Consider the following 22,911-nt stretch of genomic DNA (forward strand, 5'->3'; position numbering starts at 1 on the left):
ATTGTTTCCTCAGGCCAGTCATGGAGCCAGCGCCCGTGAGGATGGTTCCCCGCAGACGCGGGAGATCCGGAATCGGTGGATGAGGACAAAGGATTATGAGCCTAGCGACTCGGGTGTGAGAAGCTAAATTCAACCTCAGGGGAATGCCATTCCCAAATCCCATATGCACAGAAATGCAGCCGGCCCTCAAGTGGCGCCAATGGTTGTGACTACGATCGGTGTTTTTCCAAGTGTCTTGTGTGTCTTGGGCATTATGGGGCTCGGCGGAGCTGCGTAGTCCCACGCGGGACGAACCAGTGGGTCTCGGACCCGGATGCGGATGCGGATACGGGGGATGTAGTAGATTTCTTCATTGAGCGACCTCCGGCATGCTAGTTCATCGCCGTGATACGAATGTCGATGAGTTCTTCTATATGATTGTGTCATGTCATCTTTTCATGCCTTCCAGATATCTAAAATGACGAGATGCAGAAGGTTTTCGGGTCGTTTGTCTATTGGAAAGCACACCTCACCATTGGACCGCGGTCTGGTTGGCCTCCTGCAGAATCTTGGAAGAAGGGAGGGATGCAACTGTTGCTGATTCGTTTGTGTCATATCAGAACACCTCATCTCATACATTTTGGTATGCAGCATACATAACCATTAAGTTGCTAAGGTGACTTACTGCACACGCTGGGTTCCGTTCTAGATTACCACTGCTCGCCCATACAAGAAGCCTTGGGCTCCTGCCGTGCGCAAGGCTCTACATTATGGATGCCGCAACTTCAACACTTTTGAGTCATAACGTGCTCGTCAGGTACCGGTCATTGAAGCTAATACCCCCCTCGCGATCGCTTCACAATGAGAAAGCCTTCAAACCACGATGAGTAGGCCCAACGACGCTCAAGCTGACGCTGATGATGCGGCCGTTGCTTGCGCCGAGAACATATCGCTCTTGTTCCTCCTGAACAAGCTCCAGCACATGTCCGAGCCCAACAGACCAGTCCCACAACCGGCCGAAGAAGAGGAGAGAATGCTCCCATTCTGTAGGGAGAGGAGTCTCTGCGGCGCACTCGCGTTCTTGGCCAGCATTGATGGAAATCCGGACTTCATTCCCGCCGTTTACATCGAAGAACTAACAAAGTCCCAACAGCTGGAGGTTGTGGTAGCTGTGAACAAAGAAAGCCCGAGAGATGGTGAGGGCGTTTTGAAGCAAATCAGGCGTGGCTTCGAACAAATCTTTTCGCAGTTGGAGGGCCTCGATGGCAAGTTAGAAATGTGCCTTCTTCGAGCAGAATCAAAAGCTGATTCGATGGTTGATAGACTTCGAGAACCGAGGGTCCGAGATTGAGGATTCGGTTTTTAGAGAAGTTGTGGCGATGTGCTATACGCGGATTCTGAAGCGCATGCGGATCAATATTCCGGAAGAGAGCGGAATTGAAGAAGGTACAGAAGAAGGGAAGCCGAGAGCACATCTTAGGCCAACGAGGCAGCGGCATTCTATCGAAAGGCTACTGACAACGTTCGATGCCTACTTCAAAGACCGACTGCATTTATCTTCTTTGCGAACCTTCAGAGATTCATTGAAAGAGCTCTTGAAAAGAGCTCACAACGTTACGCAATCACTAAGGAAGTGGAAAAGTTACCAGAAGTCACTTGCATTACAGCCATTGGTCGAGGAAGTTTTCCAGCTTTCGCGAGTCGGCCAGTTTGAGCAACTTGTTCACATGATTCCTCATACCACAATGGATCCAGGCTTGAAAACGAGTCTCTGCAACATGATCCCCAAGATCGCGCGCTATAGAGAGATAGCTCGACATATTTATCGGACCGCCAAGAAATACCACATCGCAAGACGTGTGGAAGTAGTGATCGTCAACCTTGCGTCCTCAGAACCAGGGGCTTACGAACGAGTCTCGGAGGGTTCAAGATACCCAGAATTGAACAAGGCTTTGTCAAGGAACGAAATCAAGGCCCTGCCCGACCGGAAACTCAGAAGCATTTGGAAGAATGCACATTCGCCTTCCAAGGACGTCAAGCATGTCTTCGAGAACAAGACTAGCAACACATTGAAGAGCGCAAAGGTTCACGCCGAGGTTCAGCTAATATACCACTATCATCTCAAGAGCCGCCATTCAGACCTTCCTCCTAGAGTCATCCGATCCAGCAAAGACGCGTGCTACCTCTGCAACGCTTTCATTAAAGCCGAGAAGACGTTCTACACGTCCCGGTGCCATGGGAGGCTATACCCGTCATGGAAACTACCGCGAGTCGTCAGCCGCCTCGACCTAGCTCAGAGGTTTAATGAGTTATTGAAGGGCAGAATAATCAGCGCTTATGGTGACTTGGCTGGGTTCAGGGCCAACTGCCCCAAGGCAGATCCAGCGGAGAGCACGATTTCGACGTTGAATTGGTCGGTATCGACAGAAGCAGAGGAGCCATCAGTAACGACCGTTCCAGGTGCGATAAATGTCGTCATCGTGACTACTGAGAAAGAAACAGAGAATCAAGAAGTACCTCAAGATCTCGAAGCACAGAATGATTTTGTTGAAAATAAGAACATGATCCAAGAGGAGCCGCAGGAAGGGAATCAGAACGGCCAACAGGAGTCAACATCAGGGCTGATCGTATCCGACGCCGAAGAGATCCCAAACAAAGGAAGTCAACCAGACGAACCAGTAGAGAGCAGGATACATATTGAACAGAAAGAAGAAGAGAGGGAAACCCTACAGGGACAGGCCGCTGAAGACAGCATAGCCACGACTGTAGTTGGCCAAGATGATGAAGCTCGAACCACAGAGGCCTCTCCGGGCCGGAGAAACGCCGCACCAGTCCAAGAAGACCGTACTCCACGCATAAGTCCTGCCATTCGAATATCCCATGGTACCAGGATTCAGTCTCAAAGTCCCGATCGGCGAAGTAAGCCCAGGAGAAAGCAACGTCCAATTCGGATCAGAACATCATATGCCGTTATCAGAAAGACATACTGTCCTGAGGGAGTATCCATCAAGAATACGGTGTACAGCATTGAGGAGACAGCTGTGTACTCCAATGACGGCGAGATCGAAACCAAAAAGCGGACGTTTCCACTAGCTCGGGAAGGAAACAAGGTCTTACAGGAGCGAATGCTTCCTGCCAGAATTAGGATTATGATGAACATCTTGGCCAATGTATGATGAGCACGGTGATACCTCATTTTCTGTAATTGCAATTTTCATTTGGGTTGAGACTATCTGCGTTGACCTGCGTTGAACGGCTCAAGCAATCCTTGGCTAAGGACTCTTGGCCTACACACTGAAAAAAGTTGGATTCCTAGAGAACAAAAGTCGGGCCATATCCATCCCCTCATTACCATGGCCAAACGAGCTGCATATGAAGCAGCAAAGGTTCTCAAAAAACAAATCCAGTGCCAATTTCCGTTACCTCTCATGATCAAATCTTCCGAATACTCCGACATGTTACAAGTGAGACGAGCTCAAACCTTATAAAGGGCGCAGCTGGTCCATGTGAACCTTGACGACCTTCTCGGTGGTGAAAAGCGCCACGGCACCTTCAGGGCCGTCTTGCTGAGGCGCGATAGCCTTGGCCTTTCCCTTCGAGTTGACTCCATTCTCAGAAAAGAACATGTCCGCGACAGGGGCCTCGCTCTCAGACTGGCCACCGAAGGCCACATTGGGGTGTTCAGCGACGCCAGAGATCTCGGAGGTGTCAAGACCCGTGAGACTCTGCTCGTGAATCCAGCCCTGAGAGTTCGAGATGATGAACTTCTGGTGAATGACCTGAGTCTCCACCACGTCGTGGTACTTCTGCTGCGCAATCCAAGCCTCAAGGTCGTAGAGCATGTAGTAGCGAGCCTGCTGCTGGATCGTCGCATACATGGCATAGTCGAAGCCGTTGCGCGCATCCCAGAAGAGTGGATACATGCCGGTGCGAAGGAAGCGCAAAATGTGAGCAAAGAGATCTCCATCATTGTCGAAGTGGAAGACGCCATCGCGGTACCAATCGCGGAAATTGATGGAGAAGATAAACTTGAACCAGGGGCTTCTCTCGAGGACATCCATAGAGCTAACGAAGCGGCGTCCACCAATCTCCAACTTGATCTGGCCTCTATAAAGAGGTGGCATGCCGAATCCAGCGGGGACAGAAGGTATTTCGGGGAAATCACGGCCGACGAAGTTCCGGTTGGCACCCGGGGGCGAAGGCATAGTGCCTCGAGTGGTTCTAGTGAAGGGAGTGCGAGCAGGCGCAGCATCCGTGCCGAAGTTCACGTTGGTGCTGGGTTCGCCATTGGAGTGGAGCTTGTTACCCACTTCGAAGTCGGTGACGGCGCGGGCTGTGGGAGTGTCGGAATATTGGCTTCCACCCGTGGACGTGGTGCTTCCAGCGATGCTCGCAGCATAGGGGTTAACTCGGGGGTCATCTGAGAGGATCTCAGGATACTGGCGGGACCAAAGCGGGTTGGTGTAGTAGCCGGGATCTTTCTGAGGCTGGAAGAGGGTGGGCTTGCCGTTCTTGACCCAGATCTTAGGCTCAGCACTCTTGTCCCAGACTGTGGGCGAGAGAATAGAATTCGGGGCCGCTTTCATGCCTCCAATACCAGGCTTGATGGTCTTGTCCGAATCGTCCGAAACTCCGCTCTCAATGTCGCTATCGCCAGACTTGATGGAAGAGGCCGCGGCGAAGCGGACCTTCTTCTCACCTGGAGACTTATCGGAGACGTAAGTCTTCAGCGCGCTGAGTAGAGGAGTAGCAGGAGGGGACACTACAGCAGGAGTGAAATCCATAGCTTCGAGCTTTCTAGCAATCTCCTCGTCGGTGTCGGTAATCTTGATCGCAGGACCGGGCTCTGTGTAAGAAGAGAGAGCGCAGGCATGATTGGCATGAGAGTTGCCCTTGAGCTTGCTCTGACTGTGCTTGTTCCGAGGTCCACTATTGTGGATGGTAGGGCCGGAGTATGTAGACGATGGCAGCAAAGGAGCCTGCTGATCATAGCGCTGGTTATACTGGGGAAGCTGAGTAGAAGAAGACGCCTGAGTGCCTGGCTTCGCAACAGCGCTGTTCTTCTTCTCCGGGGATGGACTGTAAGAAGAAGCAGAGAGGAGCACAGCGTCAGCAGAGTCCCTGTCGACAATCTTGAAAGAGCTGGAAGCTCTCTTGTGGCGATGGATAGGCAATTTTGTTATGCGACTCGGAGACGGGTTCGAAATTGCTTCGTCGATGGTCAGTCTAGTACAAGGCTTCACTGCGAGGGTCTTACCTCGGATCTGAGTCTTATTGGCGAAATCGATGGTGTCAATCTTGTCCGCCGAAGCCGCGGCGCCAGACTCATGCGCATCCTTGTCTTCAGTAGTCACAGAACGAGTCGTAACAATGCTAACGACAGAGTCGCGAGTACCATTGTCCTTGCGATCATCCTTGAGAGTAGCGGCAGAGTTCTGAAGATGATTTCTATTCTCACGGCGGTTGCTTGCGGTGGCTTTGGTAGGCGTAGCTTCATCCTGAGGGGCGTTTTTGTCGTCAGCAGCATCGCCAACCTGCTCGGGGCTGTGGCCGAATAGCGCAGATAGACGGCCTCTACGGCTCTTCTTGCGACCGGCAGAGTCAGAGGAGGCAATTTGCTTGCCAGGCAACTTTTTCTTCGACATCGTGGTTGCGAACGAGGGCTTGGGAGCTAGGTGAGGATTTCCGATCTTGACTGGGATGGAGCAAGTCTGCTAGGAGTCAAAACAATGTACGAAAAGGGAAGAAGGAAAACAACGGGAAGGAAAAGGAGAGATATTGTTGCTTCCACTGACCTCGAAAATCTCCCTCGAGTAACGCGGGTCCGACATGTGCTGCTGCTGGAACGCTGGAGCGGCAGATTGAGGATGGACATCATCTGCCGGCGAGGCATCGCATCGCCAAGGCGACACACTGGTACTTACATTCACCACCATCGCTGCTGGAGTGGGCGGTGTCTGTGAGTCGATTGTGAGAGAAAGCTCGTACAAGCATTCAGTCCCAAATAAAGGAAGTAGTAATGCGGAATCGAGTGGTGGCGTCTGTGATGTCTGTGATGACCACGACAATCGCAAAATAGCCTCGAATCTAAACAATGGTCAACGGAAGCCTTTGATGGGGGTTGAATAGACGATGAGTATCTGGGGAGTCTCGTCTCTTACCTCGAACAGGAGAATATGATTCATTTGTGTTAGGGACACAAATCTCAACGATAACGGTGAGAATAGTACACCTGCGGATGAGAAGCTTGAGACCAGCTTTGTCTTATCGGGAGGAAGAATGAAAGGCAACGAACTTGAACTGAGATGCGATGAGGAGGGATAAGTGAAGCGGGAAAATAGAAGAGTAGCGAGCCTTGCAGGAAATATGTCTGCGGGAGGAGAGATGTCGTTGACGGGAGGAAGGTACGGCAAGTCTAGGTCGCTCTTGCCTCCGAAACTTTACTTCCCTTAGCACCTGCCTTACCTTTGCTACACTTGCTCCTTCCCACCAGGTATTCCTCTGCCAGATACGTATTCGACTTATAAGACGGAATAGGAGACAGGAGAAGACTCATTGTCCTCATCCAGTGCGCTCTTCAAGCAGCCACCTACCTTATCCAAGGTCAAATGGTATGGTACCTATGTTGGTATTGCTTTTTAATGTCGATAGATTACCGGAATACCGTCATTGTTTTCTTAGACTCACATCAACTCAAGACCTGTTCCCATTACCAACTTTGAGATGCCTGCCACGTCATGTAGCCGAGATTGACCATGGCAATGGAGGGAGCATATGCAAACAAGTTACCTTACTCCGTAAGAGCCATCGAACTTCCCTTCACTACGTAAGGTACCAATTCTGGTACTAGTCAAAGGTCAAAGAGGGAGTTAAGATTCGTTGGGTGCGCGGTCGCAGTGATCATTGTAAATCTTCAGTGAATGCCATCTTCATTCGCGATAGCCTCATGGTCTGGTCCTTTTGAATAACGAATAGCAACTACCAAGAAAAGAATCTAGCGACACCTGGATGTCACTGACGAGAATTGAATATCAGAAAGACCTAAAACAGCTAGACGCAAAAAGTGTCTCAGCAGACACTCGAGCCGGTATATCAAGCATTGTGATTTCTCGTGATCCTGAACGACAGACCGTCCCGTGGAATTGAGTGATGATCTCGTGAGTCGCGAATAAGGTACATCGGTACTGTCGTCGTGACGTGCAATGCCCCACATAGCTTCTCCAGATTTTTTTTCTTCCAGAACGCATTTGGAGTAGGGGGGTTGGTATTAACGATTCAGGGGGCGTGTACGTAAGCCGCATAGTCTCGGTGTAGATAGAGGGGTCCTCCAAAAAATTATTTTGCATTTCCATCGATCGCAACTTTTCGCAGTCGCAGTCCAGCCATACCACACACAACCATGGCGCCCTCCTCAACACCCAGTCAAGCCGAGCTGGACCGGCGGAGGGTAAGTCAATCCAGTACAACTCGTCTTCGAGGCGCAATTCCTCCATACTGACCGCTCCTCGCAGATAGTCGGTATCAACAAGGAAACTGTCACCGATGTGACTTCGACCGACTACCCGGGCACCTACGCCGGCGAGGACCACGCCTGGGACCTCGACCGTTTCGCCTCCAACTTCCGCGTCCAATTCCACCACAATGCCCAGCACGAAGCCTCCTTCTCCCTCATCGGCGTCGACGCCTCCATCGCAAACGCCTTCCGCCGCACCCTCATCGCCGAAATCCCCACCATCGCCATCGAGAACGTCTACATCGAGAACAACACCTCCGTGATCCAGGACGAGGTCCTCGCTCACCGTCTCGGTCTCATCCCCTTCACCGGAAACCCCGAGGGCCTGCACAAGTTCCTGAAGTGGTACCGCAAGCCCGAACAGGCCGGCAAGGGCTCCTTCGACTACAACACCGTCCAGCTGCGCCTGCGCATCGAGTGCACACGCAACCCGGACGCCGCACCCGGCGAGACGGACCCAGCAAAGGCCTTCCACCACGCGAGCGTCTACGCCAAGGACATTGAGTTCGTCCCCACCGGCCGCCAGGTCGAGTTCTTCTCCGGCGAGGACGCCATCCGCCCCGTCAACCCCGACATCCTCATCGCCAAGCTGCGGCCCGGCCAGTGCATCGAGCTCGACATGCACATGCACAAGGGCATCGGCTCCGACCACGCAAAATTCTCCCCCGTCGCTACCGCCTCGTACCGTCTCATGCCCACCATCACCATCACGCGGCCGATCATCGGCCAGGACGCGGACAAGTTTGCTAAGTGCTTCCCCCAAGGCGTCATTGGATTCGAAAAGGTCACGAAGAAGGAGGCCGCCGTTGCCGGCAGCGGATACGAGGGTCACGAGGGCGAGAAGAAGGCCGTGGTCAAGGACGCCATGAGGGATACAGTCAGTCGTGAGTGCTTGCGCCACCCCGAATTCGAGGGCAAGGTCAAGTTGGGCCGGGTGCGTGATCACTTCATCTTCTCCATTGAGAGCACAGGACAGTGGGACAGCGACGAATTGTTTTTGGAGTCGGTTAAGCAGTTCAAGACGAGGTGTATCCGTCTTGAGCAGCAGGTCATCAACATGGTTAGATGAAGCATCACTGCACATGTACCATACTTTTAGATATCCCGTGTTTCTGGTTTTGCAAGGGCTGGCTGGCAATGGAAAGAAAGAAAAAAGTTCATAATGACACTCGGTTTTGTTTTCTAGATTCGTCTTTTTGCTTCTTTTGGTGCGAGTACACTTGATATGCCGTGCCTTTTTGACATTCCCAAAGACACCACCCATGCCTTTTTGACGTTCCCAAAGACACCATCCATGCTATTATCATCATCATCCCACGTAAATGCTGAGTGTCTATCTATGCGGCCTTCTTGAACCGCAGGTAGAAGTTGAATTCCAGAGGGAAAGCAGGGTCCGTGACAATGACGTTTTGTCCATCTTCCAGCTCGAGCTCCTTGATGGTCTTTCCGAGGTTGGCCCGTGTTTTCTCCTCCAGGCTGGGCGGGAACTGCATGTACAGGGTCTTGTTGGCGGCTCTGAATGAAGGCTTCTTAAGTTGTGCCTCGGGGCGGATGGCAAATGAGTCCACCAGGTCTTGGAGTGTGCTGTCAGGGTCGACCTCGAGCGGCCGTGATTCTTGTCCACAGACGGGGCAGTCGTCTTTCTTCTCGTGCTTGAAGGTGTAAGTGTAGATGCTGTCATTTCCAGAATACATCATGTAGTTTTCCTCCATTCCAAGCGTTGGCGCGGCCGAGCTGGCGAGCTTAAAGGCTTCGTTGCAGCATGCCGCCGCAATGATGGCGTTTGTGGATGCGATGGCGGGAATGATATTCTTGATGACTCCCTGGGTCAGGGCGTAAGTGACGCCTGTAATATTGAACTCTTGGGCACGTGTAAGAGCCTTTTGGTACAGCCACGACACATGGGTAGTGTCGTCCTTGTCCAGCTTTGGGAACGGCTTCTCCTGGTCCCAGGCGATGACGTGCGCCCACTCAATGCAGTGCTCTGGTTGTCGGGGGATTGAGGCGATTGTGCAGAGAGGAACAGCGGCTCTCGGTGCGTGCATGTCCAGTTGGCATTCGATACAAGATGTGATCGAAGGTACGATGACTCGAGCCTGGCCCTTGAATCCCTCTGTGCCTCCATCTATCATGGGAATCAATGAGTCCGGATCCTCGCCTTCTTCGGCAATCTGTACAAGGGTCGCGTTGATCCACCTGCGGGCCTCGATGCTGTCCAATCCACATATGACGAACTGGAATTGTTTGTAGAAGTCTTGACCAAAATCTTGGATGGCGCAGTTGTGGGCTATAATGTTGACACCGTTGACACGACGCATGACGAACTGAGCCGCGACTTCAGCCTTGTATTTGCCGACGTCGGACTTTCTGAAGAGGAATTGCCGGTTTAGGTTCGAGATGTCGATAGTATCTGGCCAAGCAAATGTCAGATCTTGAGTAGAGCGGCGGGAGAGTACAGCTTACCCATGTCGATGACATGAATATCCTTGAACTTTGACATCGCCAAGTTCTTTAATATCTCGCATCCAAGACCTCCGGCGCCGCTTGTACAATGTCAGTCGCATGTTATCGTGTTCGAGGAGGGGATCACCAACATTACCCTACACAATGTGTTAGTAGACAGCATCGACTCATTGGATCATGCAATATCATACAAGACCTTGATCTTGTCAAACTGTTCAAAGGCCTCCACCGTTCCGGCCACATCAGGGTCGCTGAAGGGTCCTGGGGTCTTGCGAATATTGTCGAGGTAGGTCCTACACCATGCTATGGTCAGCGATTGAATGCGGCAACTGACGGATTGGAGCATGAGAGGCGAACCATCTCTTTGCCTCATCGACTTGATGTGTCGCTACCGGCAAAGGTGCTTCGGTAGCCATCGTGAGGGGCGTTCAAATTGGATTGATTTGTAGGTGATATTGGTGGCAATCACTTTGTTGCTTGATCCTTGGATTCTCAATCTGCGTGAGCTTCGGGAGGTGGAGGGGCCGACATGACGATACCTACGTTATGTCCGTGCCGGATAAGGCTTATCGGTAAGCTTGTTATCGATAAGATACCTCAATGGAAATCATACCTACCTACCTAAGCACCTACCTTGGCGCCTTTCACGGGGGTGTCTACCCAACGGTCCTTCACTCTTTGGGCTTGGGTGTCTGTCCATCCATGGATGCAGTCAGTGATATATAATTCCAAACGAACAGAACTCGCATCTAATATTGCAATCGTAACTCAGAGCAATCAGCGAAAATTGGTTCGACATCTTTCTGGATTGTCGACCTTTGAGGTGACAACCTGAGACAGCCCTTTTCGTTTCCTCGCGGTACCATGCAAGGACCATAGTCTACGACCAGAGAAGGGATTATCAAGCATGGACGACTTCTTCACCCCAGTCAGCACTACCTACCTCAAGGCAAGGCCAGACGAACCATTTTTGGAAGAATCAGCCACAAGCAACAAGCCTCAATCATCGAAATCCGCTGCTGCCGAAACTCTCTCTGTAGAGAATGCTCTAGAGACTCTAAAGAATCAGCCAGATTATGATAATCTGATTGGGGTCCTCAAGTCCCTCACAGACGGCAGTGTTGCTGCAACAGGACTCAGGCTTGCGACGCCCAGTCCCGAGGCTGCGCAAATTATTCAGTGTCTCGTCTCGGAGATTGTTCCCAACTACTGGCCTTTGCTCAAAGAAGATGCTTCCGGAGGATCTGGTATACAAGATGTCGATAGCCCAAAAGACGTCGAGTTGCTGCTCAGGTGCCTTAGGAGTGTTACGGGTCTCAACGCCATTATCACCCGTATGAAGGCCTTGATCCAAGAGTCCAAGGCGAGCGCCAAGGATGTGAAGCGTCCAGATTTAAGCCTAAACCTGAACGTACTAATCGAGGTCAGCTCAGCAGTATTGGGTGAGGACGACTACCTTGCTGCACTATGGACGTCGAGCAGCGCTGGGCTGGAGTCTGCGGCGAGAAGACGACCGATGGCGAATGAATTCATGGCACTAATAGCTGGTGGACGACTCATTTCAGTTGCAGCCGAGGCAGATGCCATTGCCAACCCGGACAGAATCAACAAGAATCAACTTTGGATCGCAGATGGGCAACAATACAGCAGGTGGCTGGGTCGAAGTATCGGGGCGTGGGCGAAGGGTGACAACTCGTCTGACGATGTGAAGCTATGTTCAGAGGTTTTCATACGATCACTTCGCTTGGGTTATTCTGGCAAGTCCACCATCCTCTCCGCCATCCCCTTTGGTAGCTCGAGAGATGTCACTAACAGTTTTGTAGATGCCCTGATGAAGCAATTTATCAGCGAACTTCTGTTAGGCCCCGAGCAAAGTCGAAACGCCTTCTTCAAGCTCTTCGGCCAATTCTCTCAACTTGAGCAGAAGCGTGTCATCTTTGCTGTTCTCAAGCACTTGTCGGAGACATTTCTCAATAAGCTGGGCGATGTCGAACCTCTGAAGCTGAACTCGGTTATATCCGCTGCGACTGGCATCATCGAGAAGATAGTCTCCAAAGAAGAAAGCCGAAAGGCGCATTTGATCTCTTGGTTGACTAGCTCAACTGGTGCCGGCCTGGGAGATGGCATAGGTATTAGGCGCGCAGCCATAGCGGCGCTTGCACAGGACAGAGAATGCGTCACTCAGGTATTCGAGAAGAGCCTTCACCAGTTCGGCGATAAGCTGTACATTAAGCACTCTCCCATCATGCAGCAGCAAGGTATGACTCTACCACCTCTGTCACCCTCTAGCACTGACTGACTATGACAAAGCCCATGCACAAGTTCTTCTCCTAAGCGCTAGTTATGTCAACAAGCTCTCACCCCTGAAGCTCAAGATGCTCATGCGATCTTCAAGCTACCTCGACACCGTGTCCAACCGGATCGGCGCCTCACAAGAGAGGGCTAGGTTCTTGGGTATGGCAGTGGGCGAGGCCCTCTCAAGTCTAATCGACGGCGGTGGCAAGAAACTGGATTTCAAAATGGAGGAAATGGCAACAGACGAGGCCCAGTTCTACAAAGATCTCGTCAAAACGCTGGATAGTGCAGGGCCCATCGATCCGTTGATTACCACCCCCAAGGTGGAGCAGGAGAGACAGCCGCAACCGCTGACGTCCTCCCGCCGAAAGGCAGCACCCAAACCCAAGCAAACAGCCGCGCCCTCAAAGTTCATCATACAAGAAGTCTCAGACTCCGAAAGCGAGGACGAGAACCTTATACCCTATGCCAAGCCCTCCGATGATACAGAAGACTCAGACGAAGATGCCACGCTCGTCCGCCGCGACAAGCCAAAAGCTCCAGTCTACGTCCGTGATCTCATAACCTACCTCCGCGACACTGACAACTACGACAAGCAGAAACTGGCCCTCACCACGGCTCCGCCCCTGATCCGCCGCAAAGCGAACTTTGGCACAGAGGTCTCCTCCCATGCAGATGAGCTCGCCACGCTTCTCGTCGGCCTACAAGACAAGTTCGAGATCGAAAACTTCAATGACCTCCGTCTTCAGGGCATGATAGCCATCGTCGCAGCACAGCCACAGAAGATGGGCCAATGGTTCGCAAAGACCTTCTTTGACGGCGACTACTCCATCTCCCAGCGCGCCGCGGTCCTCATCGTCCTCGGCCTCAGCGCGCGCGAGCTCGCCGGCTTCGACACCTCAGAATACGCCGCCGCCTCCTCGTTCCCCTCCAAACGCCTCCCGGAGAAGATGGAAGCGCTCTACCTCGACCCGTCCACCGCCCAGGCCCGCCTCGCCTCCTCGTCGAACCTCAAGGCCATTCCCGCCAACGCCCTCGATACCATCGCCAACTCTTTGACATCCTCCTTCCTTGCCCCCATAGCCGCAAACGCAGCAGACGCAACAACGGGACCAGACGTCCTCAAGCTCTCAACCTTCACCTCCCGTCTGCCCTCAAAGTCCACCAAAAAACCCGGCATCCGCTCCATCCCCAACACAACAGCCTCCCTGCTCGCCACCTCCTTCTTCTTCCCTTTGACAGCCCGCTTCCAACACGCCCTGCGCTCCCACTCAGCCCGCTCCGGCATCTTCATCCAGCCGTACCTCCTCTCCCTCTACCTAAAGACCCTAGCCGTGCTCGTCCACGCAGCAGGACCTGCAACGCTGGCCCTCCCGCAGATGACGGCCGAGCTCTGGGATCTTCTGCTAGGTGTCCGCGCCCACGTCAACGGCGACGTGCCCGGGACCCACGCGCTGCTGGTCGCGCTGGCGGCTATGCTCGAGGTCAATGAGGCGTCTGACATGCGGCGCTTGTGCGAAGCGCATCCGCGCGAGGTTGTCGAGACGCAGGAGTGGGTCAGCAGTGTATTCAACGGCACGCGCGGCGAAGATGGCGGCGAGGAGAATGATGTGAAGATGCTCTCTGCCGCGGTGCTCATCAAGCTGCAGGAGGCGACGGAGAAGTATCGGGCCCTGCTGCTGGGCGACATGATAGGATTCTCATAGAGTACGATGGAGAAAGGAGGTACGCTCTCAAAAGGAATGGATGTCATTGTAAGTAACGATATCTGGCATGTGCCTTCTCGCTCGAAACAAACATTGCCCATGCCAACCTACCTAGCATCCAACTTAGAGTAGTTATACATATCCCTTGTCAACAATCCGTACCCCTCTAACGCCGATGCTCCGTGAATACATAAGCAGGTCCTTTCCGTGTTTTCATGCTGCTTTCATGTGTACAAAACAAAGCCAAACGTTCCAAACCGATCAAGTGGATTCACCCATCAGATCCTGTAGGTCCTGTCTTCCGCCCTTACGAACAGGTAGCGTTGACAGGTACTGGTTTGCGTGACTTAAATGCTCACCCAGGCTCATCGCCATTCTCCTCAACTCTTCCTTCACAGCGTCTGCACTCGCTGAGCCTTGCATGACCTCCACGGACGGCGGCGCTGGTGGAGGAGGCAGCGGGATAGTGCCACTGTCCCGGTTCGCTACCGAGCGTGGGATGCCTGGCGGCAGGGCCGGCTGAGCGGCCTGCTGTGGAGTGAGGTACTCGGGATCAGAGTAGTCGGCACTATTGACGCTGTTAAATGAGCGATGGGTGTTGAGTCGTAGCCCGCCCTGACCGTTGGGCCGAACGGTAGCACCAGGCTCGGCTAGGTTGAGGTCGACGAGGCTTAGTTGATCATCGTCTTTGGGAGCGCGCGAGGCGAAATCCGAGTCATCCGAAACGTAGATTGACGGTTCTCGGTTCGATGATGGTACATAAAGAGATGGTTCCCTGTTCGATACCGGGACATAAATGGAAGGCTCCCGGTTTGACGTGGGCACGTAAAGGGAGGCATGACGCTCCAGGTCGAAGGGGTTCGCCATTCCCATTTCCGAGCCGCTGACAGATGCGACGTCCGAGTTTGCTGTTGAAGGACGGGTGAGCTCCGGCATGGGATCGGCCAAGCCCATGTCGAGATCGATCAAGCTGCCGGTAGACACGCGGTTATTCTGGTTGCTGGGAGGCGGAACCATGAGTTCATCCAGATCTATCAAGCTCCCCATTGACTCTCTGTTGTTCATTTGTGAGCCAGGCCGGGGAACCATTAAGTCGCCGCCATAGTTAGGGGCGGGGACAGGATCGGTCTGGTGGTGGAACATTTGCGGGCGAGACGCAGAATTAGGTCCCGAATGGTCATCCCACGAGGGCCTGTCTTCGTGGAAAGGGCGGTCTTCATTGAAGGGAAACCTCGACATCTCCGGGTTGGCGGAAGCCGGAGGTGCCATGGAAGGGAACTTCCAGTCCTGCGTCCTTCTGTTCGGATTCAGATCCGCCGGGTCGCTCGAAGGTGCTTTGCTGAAGTCTGGCTCGTCGCCCATATGATAATCGACAGATACGCGCGGCGCGCCGGCTCTGATGGTGTTCATATCCACAAAGTTGGATAGATCACCGCCGTGAAGTGAAGCGTCGAGGTCGATGAGTGATTCTCTCACTGCTGTTGACTGGAGCGAGTCGTCTCGCAACGGAAGATCTGAAGTTGGTGGAGGGATTGGCCTGCCATAGTATGCTCGAGAGTTATCCTCGTAGTTGGAGATAGTGTTTGGGTCAAACACCTTTTCTAAGGGAGCCTTCATGGCAGCAAGTTGTTGAGGTGGCGGTCTCCGCCGCGACTTCGGCTTGGATCGAGACATATCGTCCAGAAGCATAGGGTCGAATTCCACGTTTGAGCCATACACATCGTAGACTGCCTGAGCATCCGTATTTTGGAAGACCTGTTGGTCGAACGCCATCGTTGTGCTGAAGTTCCATTCGTCGTTGGCCATGGCAGTGGATGAAAAGTCGGACTCATCCATGCCGGACATGCCCTGGGCTCCTCCAGGAGCAAATAGTGATTTACGGCTGCCACCTTGTGACTCCCAAAGCTTGAATCCCCTCACTAGTAATGCTAGTGATGCTGCAGGGTATTCTTGTGCCGAGTTGGCGATGTAAGGGTGGTTCTGTACCTCTTCGATTGTTGGTCGCTTCGTCGGATCTTCTTCTAAACAGTAGGCAACCAAATGCTTCAGTCGGTCGGAGTACTGGTCGCCCTCCAATCGAGGCGTATGTGCCTTGATATAATTTCCAAGCTGATAAACGTCGACGCCAGCCATAACGTTCGGCGGTAGGCCGGAGGCAATCTCGAAAACCATAGAGCCGAATGCCCAAATATCTACCTCTGTTCCGTACGAAGTTGACTGATCGAAAAGTTCTGGGGCCATCCAGTGAGGGGTTCCGATGAAGGTTGATCGCTTATCGAATTTCGTCTCAATGACACCGGCCACTCCGAAATCGCAAAGTTGCACTCCGCCCGCCTCGGTGACCAGAACATTGGCGCATTTGATGTCGCGGTGAATGATGCCTTGCCGATGAACCCAGAAGACGGCTTCAGAGACCTCTCTGAGGATTGGGATGATCCACTTCTCTTGCAGACCCCCGGGAGCGGTCGGCTTCATGAGTGTCGCCACACTTCCTCCGGCGCAATACTCCGTGATCATCCACATGGATTGGCCGACAGGCAATGCATCAATGACATGATTGATGTTCCTTGCGCCGCTGTCGCTCAGAAGCTTCAGCGCATTGACTTCGGCCAAAAATTCCTTAAAGGTGTCGGCAAGTTTGGGGTTGACGGTGTCGCTCTCTTCAATGTCGATGATTTTGACCGCCACAAGCATGCTGGTGTTGATGTCGGTTGCTTTATAGACGCGACCAAAACTTCCCTTGCCAATCAGTTCATTCAGAAGATATGGCGGCTTGTCCTGCCCCGCTTTAGCCACCTCATCGTCCACCGCAGCTTGCATCTTTTTCGCATCTTCGAGGGCCTTCTGCTTCGTCACGGAGAAGTCAGGGCCTCTGACTTGGAGTGACATCTTGGGTGAGTTGTGACCGTTAAGGACGGCCTGAAAAGCTGTATGTCTCTTCCTCAGGTCGGTAAAAACAAAAAGAATCCGATTAAGCAGCGGTCGAAGAGAAAGAGCCCAGTCCCCTACGCATTCAATGCTGAGGTTGCCGATTAGGGCCAGATTTTATGAGAAGTTACAGTATTCATCGAGGTTGGGTTGTACGCATACTGCAATCTGATACGTCCAAGTTCGGGTCAAACACAGGGGGTGAGGTTGCGAGCACGGTGAAAGTGGCAGGTACTGGAGTCATTTCCAGCCAATCACTGTTAGCATCCCGTAGTCCATCATATGCAATTAAGCCCCTACTCAATAAAGCGGTGTATCGATGTAACCATCTCACTCACTCAGAGCTGGAGGATTCATTGTTCTCTCACTTCATAATCAAGTCGCTCTCGTAAGCCCAAGCAGCACTTTTTTTCATACAAAGAGTGCTAATTCGGTATCGCTGCGTAAGGTAATGGCTTGTGTTTGCACGTGGCTGGCCTCGAAGTGGTAGAACTTCTTTCTCGACTTACACCTCACAACCAGCGTGACAACCAGCCAGTTTTCTTCCCCTCCGTCTTTCCCTCAGGCTTGCCCTCAGGCTTCCCTTCCGTATCGTTTGTTCTGGTCTTGTATGCCCTTGGACTCTCGAAGTCACTTGCCTTGCCATTCCAAATCCCAAGCTTCTTCGACTTAGCCCTAGCCTCGGCAGCTTTGTATGCCTCTTCAGCCCCTCCCCATTCGACTCCCGTTTTCGCTTCATATGTCGTTGCCAACCCAAGCTTCAGCATCTCTAGCCCAACGTCCTTCTTGAATAGAAAGGGTCTGACGTATACTGTCGCAACAACGCGTTCGTATTGATCGCGCCTGTGAATCCGAGCCCAGACTCGTTTGTTCTGTATGTAGCCTCTCAGCCATTGCAGCGCTTCGGCCGCACCTGGCTGCCCCGGCCGGCCAAAGTGCGCGCCCTCGGGAGCATCAATTCCAGCCATCCGTACCGGTATCTGCACTGAGTCTCAGTACTGGTTTTCCAACCGCTTAGGTTGCACTTACTGTCTTTCCCTTGAGTGCGGCTCTGGTGTTGGGGACCTTCCTCAGCCAATCCCAGCCTGCCAGTCTGCCACCTGGAGTATGGAATAGGTGAAAGTTATCGCCATCTCCCACACTCGTCACTCGGCCCAGAAGAGTCCGCCTTCTGAAAAGCTCTGGCTGGATGTGGTTCGTTGTGGGAAACCTCCGCAGCCGGGTTTGCCAGAACATGAAAGCTGCCAGCGATGCGACGGATGTCAGGAAAACGGGAGCCCACTCTCTAGCAGCTTGCAATGGCGGCTCAGGTTGTGGCAGCAGGTCGTTCCATGATGTTGGTAAGACGCGCGCATCATCTTCTGATTTGCTCGGGGTGGGCGGTCTTCCTGAGCTGGAGGAGCTGAACGGCCATGGCATTTTCGAGGACTCCTAGTGGAGTTCTGAACCTACACACGTTCACCGGCGGTGAGATGTAGACCGAGCGAGTGTCTAGAGCTTCTCATCAGCTTATTGCGTTTGCGCAACCTATGAAAGAGAGGGCAAAGTCAGGGAGGGTCTTGGTCGCAACATCATTGAATCCGATTATGCTAGACATTGATGTCCTGTGCATACGCAATGCAAGTTGAAATTGAGAAAACAGTTGCTTACCTCGTTTGATACCGGCTGCAGCTTGAGACTAGTTTGTGAGAGAGCTGCAACTCAATTGAATCAACATCCATGTAGCATAAGCCGTATGTGATACAGTACGTACTGTACATAAGGTACTGTTGTGCACCTCCAAGGGCTGCGGCAAAACCGTGCTCCGCTGAGCCAATCAGCGAAGGCCCATTTTGAATCGATGCGTTCGAGCTTTCGGGACATGACGGCCACACTACACACTTTCGAAGGCGAATCCCTTCTATCCAACCTAGCCGGCCCTTAGCCATTGGCATAATAAAGGAGGCTCAATTGGAGGCAGCATATCTCCTTGACCTCTTTTGCAGCCGTCTCTCCACTCTACAATCGCCATGTCAGGCCTCTACCGACTTGCTGGCCACAGCGCCAAGAGGTTATGTCTGCGCCCGGCAGCAGTCACCTCCTTCGCCGCCCGCCCGTTCTCGACGACCTCCCTGCGCCGATACGCCGATGCCGCCCCCGAATACCAAGGAACGCGCCTCACTCCTGTCTCAACCGACTTCTCTCGCGCCGAGGACCACTACAGCTTGACGCCGCCGAAGGACCAGGACACGACACCCGAGGAGTCTGTCGAGGACCGAAAGATCCGCCACTACACGGTCAACTTCGGTCCCCAGCATCCCGCCGCCCACGGTGTGTTGCGTCTGATTCTCGAGCTCAATGGCGAAGAGATCATCAGAGCCGACCCTCACGTCGGTCTGCTTCACAGAGGTACAGAGAAGCTTTGCGAGTACAAGACGTACCTCCAGGCCCTCCCCTACTTCGACCGTCTCGACTACGTTTCCATGATGACGAACGAGCAATGTTTCGCCCTTGCCGTTGAGAAGCTTCTCAACGTCGAGATTCCCGACCGCGCTAAGTGGATTCGTACCTTGTTCGGCGAGATCACCCGTATCCTGAACCACCTCATGTCCGTTCTGTCACACGCCATGGATGTTGGTGCTTTGACGCCTTTCCTGTGGGGTTTCGAGGAGCGTGAGAAGCTCATGGTAAGTTGGGGGAAATGACGAAGTCAATTGTGCGAATTCCGGCTAACCCGCATGTCTGTCAGGAATTCTACGAGCGTGTCTCCGGTGCCCGTCTCCACGCCGCCTACGTCCGCCCCGGTGGTGTCCACCAGGACATCCCAGTCGGTCTTCTCGACGACATCTACCAATGGGCTACCCAGTTCGGTGACCGCATTGACGAGACCGAGGAGATGTTGACGGACAACCGTATCTGGATCCAGCGTCTTCAGGGTGTTGGTGTGGTCTCTGCCGCCGAGGCTCTCAACCTGTCATTCACCGGTGTTATGCTGCGTGGTTCCGGTGTCCCCTGGGATATCCGCAAGAGTCAGCCTTACGACGCCTACGGCGAGGTTGAGTTCGACGTCCCCGTCGGTGTCCGCGGTGACTGCTACGACAGATACCTTTGCCGCATGGAGGAGTTCAGACAGTCCCTGCGCATCATCCACCAGTGCCTCAACAAGATGCCCGCTGGGCCCGTCCGTGTCGAGGACTACAAGATCTCGCCCCCTCCCCGTGCTGCCATGAAGGAGAACATGGAGGCCCTTATCCACCACTTCCTTCTCTACACCAAGGGTTACACTGTTCCCCCTGGTGAGACCTACTCCGCCATCGAGGCCCCCAAGGGTGAGATGGGTGTCTTCGTCGTCAGTGATGGCAGCGAGAGACCCTACCGTGTCCACATCAGAGCTCCTGGTTTCGCTCACTTGGGCGGTTTCGACCATGTTTCCAAGGGTCACATGCTTGCTGACGCTGTGGCGGTTATCGGTACGATGGATTTGGTGTTCGGTAAGTTTATTTCATTCAATGAGGCTTTTCGTGGCGCAGATTGCTAACTATTACCCCAGGTGAGGTTGATCGGTAAAGGGTGTATCAGAGGATGGATATCAAAATGACTTTGAGGAACTTCTTTCCTTTTGTGTACTTGTAGAGTGAAGAGACAGAGCGCCGACGTATATACCGCATTGTTCTCTTTTCTAGAAGAATTTCGTACAGACCATGGCATGCAAAATGTCTCCTGTCTACGTTCACTGAATAAGCTTGTCTATGAAAATCTCGGTCAAGTGTTTGATAATGGCCATGGATTCGACATTTAGACTAAAGATACAAATGGCCCGATTATGCAGACCAGGCTTTATGGGTTGATAGTACAGCATTTTTGGGGTTGTAATACATAGAAGTACAGCTCTAGAAGAGCTTGGCGCCAGTAGTTGAGGCCTGGTCCATGAAGAACTTCTTCAAGGGGCCGAGAGCATTCACCGCGCTGAGACCAAGAGATCGCAATGGGACAAGAGGTCCGCTCTCCACAGAGTACAGCTTGTGAAGTTTGTCGCAGACGCCTAACACAATGTGGTTCGCAACGTAGCGCTCTGCATTGTAGGCTTCAAGAGAAAGTGTCGTGCCCAAGTCCTGGCCAGTAGAAACGGCTGTTTCAATGGTCTTGACCAAGCTTTGGACGTCTCCTTGCCCCTGGTTCAGGCCTTGCCCAGCCAAGGGGTGGATAGTGTGTGCCGCGTCGCCAACGAGGGCAATGCGCTCGGCGGTATAAGTGTCTGCGTGCCGCATCTTGAGCGGGAAAGAGGCAACGGTGCCCTCCTGGACTCCAACGACCTGCTGAGGTATCGCACGGTGGTCAAAAGGAGTATGCTCGAGCCTCCAGGCAAGCTCCTCAGAATGACCAGACTCCTGCTTGTGCATAAACTCCAGGTCGACGGGGCTCAGTCGGAAGGCAGCGTTGACCATGGAGATGAAGTCTTTCGGCGAAAGGCTCTTCAAAAGCGCGGCGTTGGCAGGTGTTGTTGACCATACCAGCGTTGAGTAGTTGCCAGGCATCGGCAACATTGCCACAGGACCAGTGGGCAAGAAGCGCTGGTACGCAATCTTGTTGTGTTCCCCGCCCCATCCCTCTCCTTCCAGCTGAAGCGTCGCGACAACGCCATGCCTACCATAGTCCCAGCCCTGCGCCTTGATACCAGCAAAGGTCCGCACTGGGCTGTTTGCGCCGTCAGCTCCGACCAGCAGTCTTGCGTGCAGCTGCTTTCCGCCTGACAAGTGAACGACAGGCCACTGCGTCAGGTCCAAGTCCTCCGTTTCCTCTCCGAAGCTGATGTTCTCGACCTTGGCGTTGTCGAATACCGAGACCCCACCAAGCTCCTCCAGACGACTCAGCAGACCAGAGGTCAAGTTGAGGTTCTCGCACATGTATGCAATTGTCTTGCCCGGCGCCGATCCCGCCGGCCAGTCGAATTCGATTCTCGCGCCACTAACACCGTCCCAAACCTGCATTTCATTGTAGTCTTGGACACGATTGCGCTTGATGTGGCTCCACGCTCCAATTGTGTTGAGGTATTGTGCTGAGGTCGGCGTGAGGGAGCTGCATCGATTCGAGAACTTTTCGGCCGGGAGGTTCCACGCGCGAATCTTGGAGAGATCTTGAGCTTCGACGAGTGCTACTCTGAGACGGGATGTGACTGGATTAGCTCCTGGAGTATGTTAGTCCCTCTCTATGTACCCATATACAGTCGATTGTAGCGTACGGAGAGCGCTCAGAAGACTCAAGCCTGCTGGTCCACCTCCTACGCAAACGACATCATAGATGTCTGGCTCGGAGGCTGAGGATGTTGCGCCTACACTCGCATAGGATCGGCGGGCCTGGGTCTGGATTTTACGTGTGCAAGACCTGCAGACCGAACGATTTGTGGCCAAGAGGACTCTGGTGGTCGCCATTTTGTTTAAGCCGTCAAGAGGCGGGTTCCTGAGCAGTTCGCTGAGATTGGTATCACATGGAACGAACGATCAGTCGAAATGATGGTCAAGCTCGAAATAATTCGCCACACCCAGTCACATTTCTACACAAGCTTGAGTGTGGCTGAGAAGACCCCTCGAGTCCGTGCTTCTTCTTCCCCCCTGCTCTTACCTCGGAGTCTGGAAGGACTGGAAACTTTGGAAGGCACACCCCCTGTCACTTCCCTAGTCGCCCCCCACACTAGTTGTTTTTTTCCACATGACCTTTGCTGTTGCCACAGCACCCAGAGCGACGGATGCTCCTGCTTGTTGCGTCAGTGGGCTCCCGCCCATGTCTTTCATCCATCCCGTCCGACGTTATCAACATCTGTCCACTGGGCGCATCCTTTGCACAACTTGCACCTTACACCCCATCGCTCAGACCTTGGTGCACCTGCCACGGCCGCAGAAAGCAAGGCCCAAATTCTCTGTGCGACTGCATTTTGTACGCGCCAGTCACTCCTTCCTTGCCTGCTCTATCACTCAAGGTTTCATACTGTAGGGCTTCAAAGGCTGCCTTGTGAGCTTCCTTTGACGTCTTGTCGCAAAGTGTCCAAGCTCT

The 22,911-nt window shown here is 53.2% G+C and overlaps 10 protein-coding genes across 10 annotated transcripts; 4 read left to right on the top strand and 6 right to left on the bottom strand.

Moving 5' to 3' along the window:
* Positions 1–898: 898 nt before the first annotated feature.
* On the top strand, positions 899–2,501 carry BDZ83DRAFT_552937 (uncharacterized protein; the record flags this gene model as incomplete). The annotated part of the gene is made up of 2 exons (XM_060503502.1): positions 899–1,248; positions 1,460–2,501. Coding segments are annotated over 2 exons (1,392 nt in total), but the record flags the coding sequence as incomplete, so codon positions are not given.
* Positions 2,502–2,807: 306 nt separating this feature from the next.
* On the bottom strand, positions 2,808–3,318 carry BDZ83DRAFT_364644 (uncharacterized protein). The gene has a single exon (XM_060502606.1). The coding sequence runs from the start codon at positions 3,173–3,175 to the stop codon at positions 2,879–2,881; it is 297 nt and encodes a 98-aa protein (XP_060364059.1). The 5' UTR covers positions 3,176–3,318; the 3' UTR covers positions 2,808–2,878.
* BDZ83DRAFT_624373 (uncharacterized protein) lies at positions 3,166–6,134 on the bottom strand. Its single transcript, XM_060508438.1, has 3 exons — positions 5,775–6,134; positions 5,237–5,690; positions 3,166–5,188 (listed from the first exon to the last, which is right to left on the bottom strand). Exons 1-3 carry the CDS (start codon positions 5,913–5,915, stop codon positions 3,462–3,464), a joined length of 2,322 nt encoding a protein of 773 aa, XP_060364060.1. The 5' UTR covers positions 5,916–6,134; the 3' UTR covers positions 3,166–3,461.
* A 1,195-nt stretch (positions 6,135–7,329) lies between these two features.
* BDZ83DRAFT_624377 (RNA polymerase Rpb3/RpoA insert domain-containing protein) lies at positions 7,330–8,660 on the top strand. The gene is made up of 2 exons (XM_060508439.1): positions 7,330–7,426; positions 7,491–8,660. Exons 1-2 carry the CDS (start codon positions 7,379–7,381, stop codon positions 8,559–8,561), a joined length of 1,119 nt encoding a protein of 372 aa, XP_060364061.1. The 5' UTR covers positions 7,330–7,378; the 3' UTR covers positions 8,562–8,660.
* Positions 8,661–10,505, bottom strand: BDZ83DRAFT_624380 (NEDD8-activating enzyme E1 catalytic subunit). Its single transcript, XM_060508440.1, has 5 exons — positions 10,313–10,505; positions 10,147–10,248; positions 10,087–10,092; positions 9,956–10,035; positions 8,661–9,902 (listed from the first exon to the last, which is right to left on the bottom strand). Exons 1-5 carry the CDS (start codon positions 10,369–10,371, stop codon positions 8,830–8,832), a joined length of 1,320 nt encoding a protein of 439 aa, XP_060364062.1. The 5' UTR covers positions 10,372–10,505; the 3' UTR covers positions 8,661–8,829.
* Positions 10,506–10,862: 357 nt separating this feature from the next.
* Positions 10,863–13,956, top strand: BDZ83DRAFT_579584 (telomere length regulation protein; the record flags this gene model as incomplete). Its single annotated transcript, XM_060505258.1, has 3 exons — positions 10,863–11,716; positions 11,771–12,213; positions 12,266–13,956. The coding sequence occupies 3 exons, from the start codon at positions 10,863–10,865 to the stop codon at positions 13,954–13,956; spliced, it is 2,988 nt and encodes a 995-aa protein (XP_060364063.1).
* Positions 13,957–14,217: 261 nt separating this feature from the next.
* Positions 14,218–16,845, bottom strand: BDZ83DRAFT_579506 (kinase-like domain-containing protein; the record flags this gene model as incomplete). The annotated part of the gene is made up of 1 exon (XM_060505245.1): positions 14,218–16,845. The coding sequence occupies one exon, from the start codon at positions 16,843–16,845 to the stop codon at positions 14,218–14,220; it is 2,628 nt and encodes an 875-aa protein (XP_060364064.1).
* A 312-nt stretch (positions 16,846–17,157) lies between these two features.
* Positions 17,158–18,550, bottom strand: BDZ83DRAFT_624386 (uncharacterized protein). The gene is made up of 2 exons (XM_060508441.1): positions 17,914–18,550; positions 17,158–17,864 (listed from the first exon to the last, which is right to left on the bottom strand). The coding sequence occupies exons 1-2, from the start codon at positions 18,301–18,303 to the stop codon at positions 17,397–17,399; spliced, it is 858 nt and encodes a 285-aa protein (XP_060364065.1). The 5' UTR covers positions 18,304–18,550; the 3' UTR covers positions 17,158–17,396.
* Positions 18,551–18,893: 343 nt separating this feature from the next.
* On the top strand, positions 18,894–20,430 carry BDZ83DRAFT_652577 (NADH dehydrogenase; the record flags this gene model as incomplete). The annotated part of the gene is made up of 3 exons (XM_060510535.1): positions 18,894–19,550; positions 19,613–20,354; positions 20,414–20,430. 3 exons carry the CDS (start codon positions 18,894–18,896, stop codon positions 20,428–20,430), a joined length of 1,416 nt encoding a protein of 471 aa, XP_060364066.1.
* A 323-nt stretch (positions 20,431–20,753) lies between these two features.
* Positions 20,754–22,292, bottom strand: BDZ83DRAFT_579586 (ubiquinone biosynthesis mono0xygenase COQ6; the record flags this gene model as incomplete). The annotated part of the gene is made up of 2 exons (XM_060505259.1): positions 20,754–22,048; positions 22,103–22,292. 2 exons carry the CDS (start codon positions 22,290–22,292, stop codon positions 20,754–20,756), a joined length of 1,485 nt encoding a protein of 494 aa, XP_060364067.1.
* Between the last annotated feature and the right edge of the window lie 619 nt (positions 22,293–22,911).

This window comes from Colletotrichum acutatum, assembly GCF_030867785.1.
Source record: "Colletotrichum acutatum strain CBS 112980 chromosome Unknown BDZ83scaffold_57, whole genome shotgun sequence".
In the NCBI taxonomy this organism is placed as follows: domain Eukaryota; kingdom Fungi; phylum Ascomycota; class Sordariomycetes; order Glomerellales; family Glomerellaceae; genus Colletotrichum; species Colletotrichum acutatum.

Bases quoted from the DNA above. Each gene is read 5' to 3' on its own strand.
- BDZ83DRAFT_624373 (XM_060508438.1), bottom strand. From the start codon at position 5,915: ATGGTGGTGAATGTAAGTACCAGTGTGTCGCCTTGGCGATGCGATGCC. The intron at 5,691-5,774 runs GTCAGTGGAAGC...GACTCCTAGCAG, and splicing joins ACTCGAGGGAGATTTTCGAG to ACTTGCTCCATCCCAGTCAA. The intron at 5,189-5,236 runs GTAAGACCCTCG...CCATCGACGAAG, and splicing joins CAATAAGACTCAGATCCGAG to CAATTTCGAACCCGTCTCCG.
- BDZ83DRAFT_624386 (XM_060508441.1), bottom strand. From the start codon at position 18,303: ATGCCATGGCCGTTCAGCTCCTCCAGCTCAGGAAGACCGCCCACCCCG. The intron at 17,865-17,913 runs GTAAGTGCAACC...GACTCAGTGCAG, and splicing joins CCGCACTCAAGGGAAAGACA to ATACCGGTACGGATGGCTGG.
- BDZ83DRAFT_364644 (XM_060502606.1), bottom strand. From the start codon at position 3,175: ATGAGGTATCACCGTGCTCATCATACATTGGCCAAGATGTTCATCATA.
- BDZ83DRAFT_624377 (XM_060508439.1), top strand. From the start codon at position 7,379: ATGGCGCCCTCCTCAACACCCAGTCAAGCCGAGCTGGACCGGCGGAGG. The intron at 7,427-7,490 runs GTAAGTCAATCC...CGCTCCTCGCAG, and splicing joins CCGAGCTGGACCGGCGGAGG to ATAGTCGGTATCAACAAGGA.
- BDZ83DRAFT_624380 (XM_060508440.1), bottom strand. From the start codon at position 10,371: ATGGCTACCGAAGCACCTTTGCCGGTAGCGACACATCAAGTCGATGAG. The intron at 10,249-10,312 runs GTTCGCCTCTCA...AGCATGGTGTAG, and splicing joins GTCGATGAGGCAAAGAGATG to GACCTACCTCGACAATATTC. The intron at 9,903-9,955 runs GTAAGCTGTACT...TTGCTTGGCCAG, and splicing joins TATTCATGTCATCGACATGG to ATACTATCGACATCTCGAAC.